Below are 12,626 nucleotides of genomic sequence, written 5' to 3'. Positions count from 1 at the left end.
GAAATGTGACAAATCAAGATTCAAATACATATTAAGAAGGGTGCCCACAATTATGATTCCATACCCAAACTTACAAATATTAAATTTGTGTCTCATTTCCACCTAATAACATGTGTATACTTGTATATGTACCTATTTTCTTACCATTTTAATATTAATTAATTAATTTTTATAAAATTATGACAAAATATTCAATAGCAAAATAGTCCAAGGGGACCCATTTTCGGCTTTTCGGCTTGCTAGGCTCAGAAGGTTTTACCTTGATTTCACTAAGCTTGAGGTGGACTTTTTATAGGTCTAAATATAGTTATAAGAGAAATAGTATGAAGTCTTGTATCATATATATATATATATATATATATATATATATATATATATATATACACGTATATGGGGTGCTCAAAGTCTAGAAATAGAGATATCGTTTATGGACCAATTATAATATCACTCAAGTATGTGTCTGTATTTGTTAAAACTGTAACATATTAGGAGCTTTATTTGCAATTTTGACAAGTATTGAGTAGTTTCTAGTGAGCATGTGTATGATTAAATTGTAAAGGGGTGCTACAACCCTTATACAAAAGATATATACATAAATTTTGAAAACAGAACTCAACCCAACCTACAACGTTGTACCAATAAAACAAAGGGAGTTTGACACCAAATAACATATACAATTAACAAATACAAACAAATATCAATAACTCAATATTTAGTTTAGTTACTATCTTGGTTAAGCGTTTAGACACATAGTAACTATTATGATCTAACAGCGTTCCCAATACTTAATCCATCATCCTTTAACACGCATAATCAATAGAGGCTACTAATATATATACCAATATATAGGTGACCAAGGCAACACCTATTATTCTAAGCACATGATTTTGTATTGAATTAAATCTTCCTTATGTCCATTTTTTTTTGTTATGGCAAATAAATACATATATTAGTGTTGGAGAATTTTTTTTCACATCAAGGAATGTAGGAATCAACATGTTACGAGGAGTTGGAGAGTGAGTCTTCTTGATTAGTGTAGGAACACATTAAAATGTGTTTATATTTATTCCTCCTAATACAAGACAATTCATATATAAATGTTCAATGTATAATATATATTGAAAATTGTACCCATAATTTAATAATGTTTTTTATAAATGCTTAACACACAATTTATTGAAATTTGTCTTCCTATTTAATTCATCCCTTAAAGTTTGGTAAATAGTTGATAGACTGAAATTCTATCACCTATCTATTAAGTTTTTTAAAAAAATTCATCGAAATAATTACAAAAGGTTGATTGATCGCTCTGCAAAATACTCTATCAAACATTTGTACATGTAGACGAGTTCTTTAGTTCGTACAAAGGTAAGTATTTTCTACAAGACCATAATTTGTTTATGGGTATATGTCTTCTCAATCATGTACTAACTGAATATCACACTCAAAAAGCTCAAGCGAATGCCATCAAGGAGTTATTGGCCCCTTCAAGGCATTGACTTGAGACAATAGCATTTTGAAACTTTCTCTTTATAAAATGGTTAACTTTTTTAGTTTTATACGATGTGGGACTTAACTCATATGACATCAAAGTCTTCTATGATAGTTTCTGATATTTATACAGTCTGCGTTCAAAGAGGTTGGGTTAATTGCCTTTTATATAGTGAGGCTCAATTATCCCTATGATTCCTAGAGAACACTAAACTTCTACACTGTAGTAGTCTTTAGTTGGATTGTTGTTATCTTTATTTTCTTATTTATATTACAAATAAAAATGATGAGAATGTAAGAGTGAAGATCGTATGGAATAAAATAGTTATTTATTTTCTTGAGACATACTTAAAGTCGTATAATAGTATACATTATCAAATTACGTTAATACAATAACTTGTCAACCAACATATCTTTGAATTTTGAAATACTCTTTCATCTTCTTTTTTTGATGAACTACTTTAACTTTTAGCTTTTGAGTAGAGTTGGGATTGTTCCAAAAATCTTTTAATCCCTTATCTGTGCAAGGCCTTGATTTCAAGGCCTCCATCAATATGAAGATTTATCATCGTCTTATAGGTCACATTTTTCTTTTCATCATTCAATCTGAAGCGGAAACAACCTAACAAAACTGCTGAAAATATCTTCATTTGTCTGTAAGCAAACTCTTTCCCTAGACAAATCCGAGGACCAGCCTGCAAATGAATCAAAATTCATCTAATGCTTGTTCAAAGAAAATACACAAAAAGATAGGAGTTTGATCATGTGCATAATAAGCATAGTTGTAAAAAATATTCTAAGGAAAACTCTACTAACCTGAAAAGCTGTAAACTTGAAAGAGCTCTGTTGCTTAAAAATGCCATTTTCATCAAGCCATCTTTCTGGTCTAAATTCCTCTGCATCATCACCCCATATAAATTTCATCCGACCCATTGCATAAGGTTGGTAAGATACCATATCTCCCTTGTTAACACTGTACCCATCTGGTAATGTATCATCAGAAAAACAAATCTTTGCATCCTGCATCAAATTAAGGAGACAAAATCTTAAAGCTGGATCTTTTGTACTTGGTCTAGAAATCAAATTTAGAACATGAGTGCATTGGGTTTCTGTTTCAAAAATCTTACTAGTTTATAGAAAAAACAAATGAAACACACATCCATGACAAGGACATGCCTCACCATATATAGCACACCCTTGAGCTAGGACCACAGAACATGACAAAAATGAGAAAACATCTCTGTTTTTGGTTTTCAATATACTTGTTTAAGAAGATTTCAAAACGTGATCAATTTTTTAGATGGAAATTGAGAGCTGAATAGCATGAAATTATTTGAAGAAAAAAAAAACAATTTTAAAACAAATTGAGAGGTAGGAGCAGTAGTGGAGACTTGTTTCTACTGCATGCAGTGGTGAAGTTGAAGAGTTCAACCTCGAACTTAATCTTACCACAGGAACTGCAGGATAGAGTCTGAGAGTTTCTGTAATAACTGCATGAAGATAGTTCATCTTTTCAAGAGCTTCATCTGTTACACTTGACGCAAATTCAGTATAGCTGCTAATTGTTTTTGTGTTTGTTGCTTCTTTCACTTCTTCTGCTGCTTTTTCTTGAACTGCAGGGTACTTACATAACATGTACATGAACCAAGAAAGTGTAGCTGCCGTTGTGTCTTTCCCAGCAATAACAAAGTTTAGAATTATATCTCTAAGGTATTTTGAATCATTTCCCTTCACTTGCAGAAACCTTGACAGAATATCTTCACGTTTACTCTACAGATATAGAGTGAAAAATGAATTATATATTGGTGGTAATCGATTAAAAGAGTTAATCTTGGTCATGCACTCATATATATATATATATATATATATATATAAATGGTCATGATTATTTTGTTTAAGTTTAATCTTAAGCTTCCATTTTTTATTCTACAGCTAAGGTTACTCTTCTAATCATATACAAAAACAGCTTGCGTGTAATAAACTTACATCAGAACCCCCCACTGAAATCTGCATTTGCTGAATTCTAGTGTTGATTAGCTTCAAAACAAATTCATCTAAAACTTTAGTAGTCTTTCTTAGTTTGGCCTCTGTTCCAATATTCAGAAATTTCTTGATCTTCCAGAAGACATCAACATAACGATAGAGGGTGAGTGCACTTGATGCATCAAAAGCATCAGCAAAAATCTTCCCTTCTTGACTTGATCCACACATGCTGTCAAGTTCAGTTCCAAATGCAACTTGGAAAATCGAATCCAGTGTTGATTTCATGAAAAGGTCCTATATAAATTATTGGAGCACGTTAACATCCTAAGAAGTAGATAAAAGAAGGTAATATGATAGCATCTTTCAGAACATATATATATACCCACTTGGATTTCCAGAGAACTATTAGAAATTGCAGATTCAGACACTATGTTTGCAAGTTTTGCTGCATTCTTTCTGAATACTGAAACACTGAAGTCCCTTAACATCTTCGTAGAGAATTCATGACTTGATATTTTCCTTTGTTCCCGCCATTTCTCACCATCAACTGTGAAAATCCCATCACCTAGTAAATCCTTCAAATTGTGATAGTTGTACAAGCCCTGCACAAAAGTTTAAAGAAATAACATTGAAGCTATTTGGCCTAATTAAATAAATCATAAAGGCCTATCACAAATCTATATACCTAATGTTTAGTATCTCTGTAATTATTACATCTAAGATATTGGAGGATACTAAAACAAAAATTGTAATCAATATTACAGGGTTGTAAAGCTCTATGTATACCCTCTTGCACTTGTTAGGAATCCAAAGTAGAAATGAGAAAACTGAGTGACATATAAAAAAGAAAACTCATAAATCAATTGTCTTAAGCTAGTGTTCGACCACAACATGGAAATTGGAAAGGATCTAGTCTACCTTCAAAACGAAGATGGATTAAGTTACCATTGCCAAAATTTGAAAGGACGAATTCGAATTTGAGTTATCATTTTTAAGCAACTTCTACACTAAGAAGCAGGCCGCAGATTCTGAATCAGGTTCCTAACCATCAATGGAAAGGTTTTCATACCATGCAGACGAAGTTCACTTTGACTTTTACACCTATTACCTATTTCAGCAGGATATAACTACTGCATTCATTTCAGGAAAAAAGGTATCATAAGCAGAACCATGAACTATAGCACTGAAGTGTTTAACATCATGTCACTTTTCACAGAGTTGGCAAATTGATATACCCAACCCAATCGCTTTCAAAATCAGAAAAATTCTTCAATGGTTATAACTGAGTGCTTCAGTTTTTCATATACGTTATATGGAAAACAAGCTTTTTAATTCGACAGATAACAATATGAAATCCAATAACCTCTTCAGTTCCTTGAACCCTACCAACTAGGGAGGTAAGTGGCAACTCACCACTTCCATTTAACAACTCTAAGAAACAAAACAGACCCTGTAACGCTTTTCTGTACAAACGAGTAATGTTATATTCTCCCCTAAATTTTTGTATAGATCTTGTAACATTTTCTAAAATTAAAGTTGAAATGTCTCAACAAAACAAAAAAATTCAATATTTTATTCATTCAACTAGTAGAAGAGTAAAAAATTGGGATAATAATAGCAAAAGACCTGGTCTATCTTTGAAAGAATCATCCATTAATGAATAAAGTTTTTACCTTTCCATAATTCTCAAAATTGGTTTTGAGTATGTACTCAACATTACTTGGTTCTGCAGTGTAAACTTCATATCTGAAAAGGTTGAGCAACCTGTATGTTCTGTATTTGGCAGCAAGATGAGTCATGTAATGGTGCAACCTGTGGAAGTTCATGAGCTGATTAAACACAGTGCCAGCAACTGGGTGATACCTCTTCCCATCCCTTTTGTTCAATTTTCTGAACAGAAATTGAAGAACCAAAAGGGTCAAAGCTGCAAAGAAATAAGGATGTGAAAGAAAAGCCATGGATGACATGGTTTCTGTTTGGGCAAGGAAATTGCAGTGCAAATGTGACCTTTTCACACTACTAAGGAAAATAGTATAAAATACAATGTTTTTATATTGAATGTAGAAGGGGCTTGTCAGCTTCTGCCACGTGAGGGTTACAGAATCATAACTAAGGAAATGATAAAGTATGATTGGAAAAAAAATCGGTCTCGGTCTTACTACGATAACAAGATTTACTCTCATTAGCTTTGTTTATCTTTTCATTAAAAAAATGTTCAACAAAATAATAAACAAAACTAGTGAGGATAGAGCCTATAGCGGATAATTGAAGGAAAGGTTTGCTATATGGGTCCACCAAAATTTAATTTATTAAATGTAATATATATCCAGAATTAATGATAATTAAATTAAATATTTTATTATTAATTTTTGTATTTATTTTTAAGGTTAAGTATAATTTTAGTATTTGAATTTTGACTTAAAATTTTAAAATTGAAATTTGTTTCTGTTTAAAGATTACTTTAATATATATTTTGGATCCTAAATTTTAACAAAATTTTAAAATTGAAATTTGTTTTTGTCTAAAAATTACTTTAATATATATTTTGGATCCTAAATTTTAAAAATGAATAATTGTAGTTCTTTTAATCTAATTTAATTAATTTTTTTAGGTGTCGAATGCCTTTTTAAGCAGATATTGAACTGTGAATGCGTTAAACAGTATAAACAACTCTAATACTAACATGAAACGCATTCGACACGTTATACAAGTTAACATAATTAGATTGAAAGGATTATATTCATTCATTTTTTTAAGTTTAAAAATAAAAATGTATCAAAGTTTCGACCAAAAACAAATTTCAACCTTAAGTCAAAGTTCACATACTAAAACATACTTAACCCTGATTTTTATGTTTTTCTTTTTCAAAAACAAAATTAAGCATAAACTCATAATTTATTATAATGTTTTACCTATTTTTTCTATTTTTGAAATAAAAAACTTTCTCCAGATTTACTTATGGTGAAATATTAATTTAGTGATAAGTATTTTTTTATTTTTGAATTTTTTTTATATTCGTAATCAATTTTAATTATAATTTGATTAGTATAGATTTTTCTTTGAGTAATTATATTTTTTAATTTTTTATTAAATTCTGATAAAATAGATATGTATAATTTTTTTATATAATTAAGTTAAATTATGTATTATTTTTATTATATTATTATATAATGATTAAATATTAAATTTAAATGTATTATTTTAACTACTTTGGTCAATATTTCACATGTGACATCGAACTATTCTCCCGCGTATACACTTTGGTTTTTAAAGTTTGTTTACTTAATTATTTTATGTTGTCAGTTTTTTTCTCTCTTACATCTAGGAATGGTAATAGAGCATATGAATGTGTTCTAATTATTTTATCCACATCATTCAATTAAAACAAATATTATTAATTTTATATTTAATAGATATGAAATTTTTATATTATTATTCTACGCGTTTTTTATTGTTTAAAACTTTAATTAAAATATAATATTTATCAAATACTAAAATAAGTATATTTTTATGATAAATATAAAATATAAAATTATATTTATATAAATATTAAATATGACTATAAATCAAATAACAATTAAATAAATATCAAATACTAAAAAAATAAAAATAATCAAATTTAAATCTTAAAAATAAAAATTAATGATAAATATAAATATATTAAAATAAGTATGAAAACAAAAACAAAATATACATTGCTAACTCCATATTTAATTTAAAAAAAATCAAATATTATTCGTATATCATATCAATGTCAAGGAATAGCAGAATACCCAAATAATACTGAAAAGGATTCACTCTTTGTTATCTCTCCATTTACATCACACCAAACTATGTATTGTTGTGTGGTTCAAAATAGATGTTGCTGTAAGTGTCACAAAAGTTGACACTTTGTACTTCTTCTACTTTTTCTTCAACTACCACTAATTAAATCACTAGACAATTTTGAAAAGAAATTTAAATTGTGAGAAAAAGAGTTCGATTTGATTGATAGTGCCGCGCTTTTAATAATACATGTGCATAAAATGACCGTAATCTAGTTGAAAAATCTTGTAATAAATTAAAAATAATGATAGGTGAGTATTAAGAAATTATTTCACTTCCATAAGAAAAGAGAAGAAATATTTTAATTAAATAAAAAATATTTAATTGAAAAAGATAAATTAGTTGCATATTATTTATATTTTGAATTAATGTATGATATTTTTTTTTATCAAAGTAGAGTTAGCAAAATGAATCAATCATTTTGGCTGGCTCGATTCAGACTAACCTACTTGGTCATTTAGTGAACTAATTTAACACATTTCATTTATTAATAAGATAAACAAATTTAAATTTGGTCCGACCCATTATAGATAGATGGGTTAAACATGTTGACTCATTGACTCACTTAAATAAGAAAATATATAATTTTTTTCTTCGGTCCCAAACAAGCTAAATTATAATTGTGATAAAAATCTAAATAAATATCAATATAATCCAAAATAATGTTCGATCCTAAATACAAATCAAAATCACGCGTTTGTATTTGTTATTCCAATATATTAACTAAAAGAAATCCAACCCAACGATAAAAAAATTATATAACTTTTTATTTGTAAGTAGATTGATGAGTTAACCTGACTCACCATAAATTTAACCTAAATGAATCAAGTTTTTAGTACATCAGATCAAAAGTAATCTATAATAAAATTTATAAAAATTTTTTGACACAACCTAATCCAGGCCAATTTAGTTTATATGATTTTACCCACCTCTGTAACTCTAGATAAAAGAGATGACACTTGGTTTAGAATTCAAAATGAAAAAAGTATGAGAGTTGTGGAATATGATAATGGTAAGAGATATTGCATTATTCTTAGAATCAAGACTATGATAACGACAAACACTTATTTCTTTTCATTCTTATCCGAAGGATATGAGAAGTTGGAAGTTGGACCAAACAAACTCGCAAGTAATTAATGTATTCATATTTTTCTTTGATAAAGTAGTGTTTTTTTTCTTTAAACTAAAGATTGTCTTGTCTGCAGTTATGTGTTTTGTTTTATACTTAAAAAGTACATTAGATAAAACTACTTATTTAAATTATTATTTTCTGTATTTTTTAGGTACTGTATTATTTGATGGATAACTAAACTTTAATAAAGAAATTGACTATTTATTTTTAGTGTGAAATTTTTTTTATAAACACATTTATTTCCGTCTACGCCATTTAAATTTAAGACTTCAGTTTAAAAGTTTCGAGGTCAATTTTACTCGATCACACTGTACAAATTAATGCACGCATTAAAATAACTAATACTATAGTAACATTCTATTTTAAAAAGTATTTTAAATTAGATAAGATATTATATAATATGATATCATTCTAAACTAATAATATATGGGAGAATAAATATTCCAAAAGTAAATGTGATGTGTAATTTGATATTATATGGAAGATTAATAAAGCGATATGTAAAAGAAAAAATTATCTCATTCTATCTCCATTATATTTAGTAGTTAGCATGGCTATATTAAATGATAAGTACAATTTTGTGTCTTACGAAGATAATATATATATATATATATATATATATATATATATATATATATATGAAATTTTAAAATAGACTAGGTGATAATTACATGAACTTACTCACAATTTAAGAAGTCATGAATAAAAGTGTGCTAATTCATATTATTGTGTACGAATATCTGTGCAATATAAGAATGGTCATAATTCCTTTTGTTTTTATTCTGAAAAAAAAAGTCAGTTTTTTAATATGCATCTTGTTTATAATTTATTTTCATTTTAGCGTATAATTTATTTTGAAATTTATTTAATACAAATTTTATGAAATCAATATATTTATTTTTTAAAAATTAAATATAAAATATTATGAACAATATGCCAAATTAAAAAAAGAATTGAATTGTATATTGTTTTACAATAGATGGGAAAAACAACAATAAACTTTTTTCTAATTTTAACATATTTATTTTGAAAAGTTGACATGTAAGGATTAAGTTGTTGTTTGAAGGACTAAGGAAAATAGGCTTTAAGCCTAACTCAATCCCCACACAATTAATCGTAGGTAAGATAATGTTTGTATTTATTCACTTATATATTATAAATTTGTTAAAAGAATATTTTAGGTAGAAATATTTGATGTGATATAAGTTGCATAGATTTTTTCATAATTTATTTATTTTTATTTAAAAATAATATTGATTTCAAGAAATATAATTATAATAAAAAATTTATATTTTATTTCTTTTTTATTATATGTTGTTATATAACAATAGGAACATAATTTTTTCAATTTCAATTGATTAGACATATTGTGTTGATTATCGTTAATAATTTATTTAGAAATATTATTTGATTTCTTAGACTTTTTTTATTACCACCGGTATTTTCCAAAATAACACTTATTCCGATATCTTTACTCTTTGAAATCTACGAACTCAAACTCGAAACATAGACCTTGTTCTTAATATAGAATAATTCTAAATTACATAGTCTTTTATTCATTTTTTGAAATTATCAATATATTAAATTTATATTCAACAATTTTTTTACCTAAAACAGGTTCCCTTAATATTTATAAAGAATATATTATGTTGAAATTACAAAATATTTTATAAAAACTCATTTATTTATTTTTTGAAATATGTCTTATATTATAATACTAGTATGAGACCTGTGTGTATGCACGAGTTTTTTTGTGTGTGTTATTGTTGTTATAGATATTTTGTTTAAATACTACACATTATATTAGTTAAAAATTAAATTAAAATATTGTTATTATTGAAATAATTTTTGTGGATTTGTAAATATATCATTTATATTTTAGCTAATTATGACAATCTGCTTCATTATCTAATTATTCAAGACCATTGATTATGTTCATTATATATTGATTTATAGTTATACTTAATTTATATTGAAATGTTGAAATGATTACATTTGAGAATAAATCTGAAGGGTGTGGTTTTGACGACAAGGTATAGTAATCATGTGTATTGTGAACTTTTGTTTCGTGCATATATGTACATTGAGTTATATATTATATTGAAATTTGAAATGAAATGCATATGTACATATTGTTGTTAAAATAAAATATAGGAATATTGAGAACTTTGGTTTCGTGCAAAAGTAATGTCCACACATGAATAATCAAATAATCAACTTTAAAAAAATTCAAACATAATGTAAGATTGATGTTAACATTTTTAAACAAAAATAAATGCAGGTATTGTTATCAATGTAGACATTAAATTTATAATAACTAATTCTTGATGGGTACATACATTTTATTTTATTTTTGTTTAAAATGTATATTGAGTTATATATTATATTGAAATGAAAAGCATATGTACATATTATTGTTAAAATAAAATATAGGAATATTGAGAACTTTGGTCTCATCCAAAAGTAATGTCCACACATAAATAATCAACTTAAACAAAAATACAAACATAATGTAAGATTGATGTTAACATTTTTAAACAAAAATAAATGCAGGTATTGTTATCAATGTAGACATAAATTTATAATAACTAATTTTTGATAGGTACACACATTTTATTTTATTTTTGTTTAAAATGTACATTGAGTTATATATTATATTGAAATGCATATGTACATATTGTTATTAAAATTAAACATAGGAATATTGAGAACTTTAGTCTCGTGCAAAAGTAATGTCCACACATGAATAATCAACTTAAACAAAAATGCAAACATAATAATCATTTTAATGGTCCAATAATTTTAAAAACGTCTTTATTAAAAGTTGTATTTTCATGAGTTAGAATATGCTCAGATTTAGTAATTTACTAATACAAAGATAGTTGCATTGTTTCATGAGCAGTCATCATCACATTATGTTGGATTACTTTTATTTGCAATGCAATCAAAACAATTATAATTTTGGAATATGAAACCATTTATGAGTTATTTATGTAAACCATTTAATAAATATTTATTGATGAATTGGTAAATGTAAACAATTTTAATCTAGGAATAATATATTAATTACTTGATTTATAAAAATTATTTTATTTGGAATATGTTTATATTGAATATAAATTTTAATACTAAATAATATTTAGAAATAAATAACAAAAATAATTATTAATCAATCAAATTTGGAAATAGATGATCACAAAAACTTTGGTAAATGAAATATAAAAATGAAGTTTTCAAGTTTATCTGAAAATGTATTTTGTGAATATCATTTTCAGGTCTTTTTTTAAGTATTGGAATCCAAAATTGTTAAATGATGAAAGCGTGTGAGAGAGATTGAACAATATCTGAAACAGTGCAATGATGATCAAACAAAGAAGAGAAGTTCTAGATGAGAGACCTAAATGAAGTGTGAAATGTGAAGATAAGTAAATGTATCTTTGAATATTTTAATTCAAATAAGTTGAATCATGAAAGCGTGTTGGAGATGAAACAATAAATGGAGCAGTTGAAATATGTGGACCATTGCAATGATGATTATCTTAAGCGGTGCAAATAATAATGAAAAAATATTTTTACAAACGTGCACCATATTCAGATATCAAGAGAGATTAAGGAATTACTTCAATATCTCAATCAATTGAATCATCAAAACGTTTATTCCGACCAGTTAAAATTAATGAAGCAGTTCAATTATCTAGACCATTTTCATTGGAAGTTGTGTAGAGTTTATTGACCAATGATAAATTTAGATTTCCAATGTAGTGATAAATTTAGATTTTCATTGGAAGTTGTGCAAGGTTTCATTGAAGGTAAGATTTATTGATAGAGTAAGTTATTGCATTAAATGGTCTTAAATAGTAATTTATGTTTGTCATGCTATTAAATGGTCTTGAATAGTAATATATGTTTCACATGTTATTAAATGGTCTTGAATAGTAATTTATATTTCCCATGCTACTGATTTGAAGAGATCGAAACATCCAGAGGTTTCTTCATTAAAGAAATTTTACCATTTTGTTGCACTAAATGATCTTAAATAGTAATTTATGTTTTTCATGCTATTAAATGGTCTTCAATAATAATTTATGTTTTCCATGCTACTAATTTGAAGAGACTAAAACATCCAGAGGTTTCATTGAATAAACTTTACCATCTAGTGTTGAAGAAACTTAACTAAGCAAGTCATTCATCTTTT

The 12,626-nt window shown here is 26.6% G+C and overlaps 1 protein-coding gene across 1 annotated transcript; it reads right to left on the bottom strand.

Moving 5' to 3' along the window:
* Positions 1–1,313: 1,313 nt before the first annotated feature.
* LOC114165943 (cytochrome P450 704C1-like) lies at positions 1,314–5,505 on the bottom strand. The gene is made up of 7 exons (XM_028050582.2): positions 5,148–5,505; positions 3,861–4,076; positions 3,478–3,768; positions 2,941–3,261; positions 2,308–2,511; positions 1,466–2,186; positions 1,314–1,412 (listed from the first exon to the last, which is right to left on the bottom strand). The coding sequence occupies exons 1-6, from the start codon at positions 5,439–5,441 to the stop codon at positions 2,007–2,009; spliced, it is 1,506 nt and encodes a 501-aa protein (XP_027906383.2). The 5' UTR covers positions 5,442–5,505; the 3' UTR covers positions 1,314–1,412; positions 1,466–2,006.
* Between the last annotated feature and the right edge of the window lie 7,121 nt (positions 5,506–12,626).

This window comes from Vigna unguiculata, chromosome 10 (genome assembly GCF_037176805.1).
Source record: "Vigna unguiculata cultivar grain cowpea cultivar isolate G323 ecotype 2 chromosome 10, ASM3717680v1, whole genome shotgun sequence".
Taxonomy (NCBI): Eukaryota; Viridiplantae; Streptophyta; class Magnoliopsida; order Fabales; family Fabaceae; genus Vigna; species Vigna unguiculata.
The sequence above is the reverse complement of the archived record's forward strand: the minus strand, read 5'-3'. Positions and strand labels throughout refer to the sequence as shown.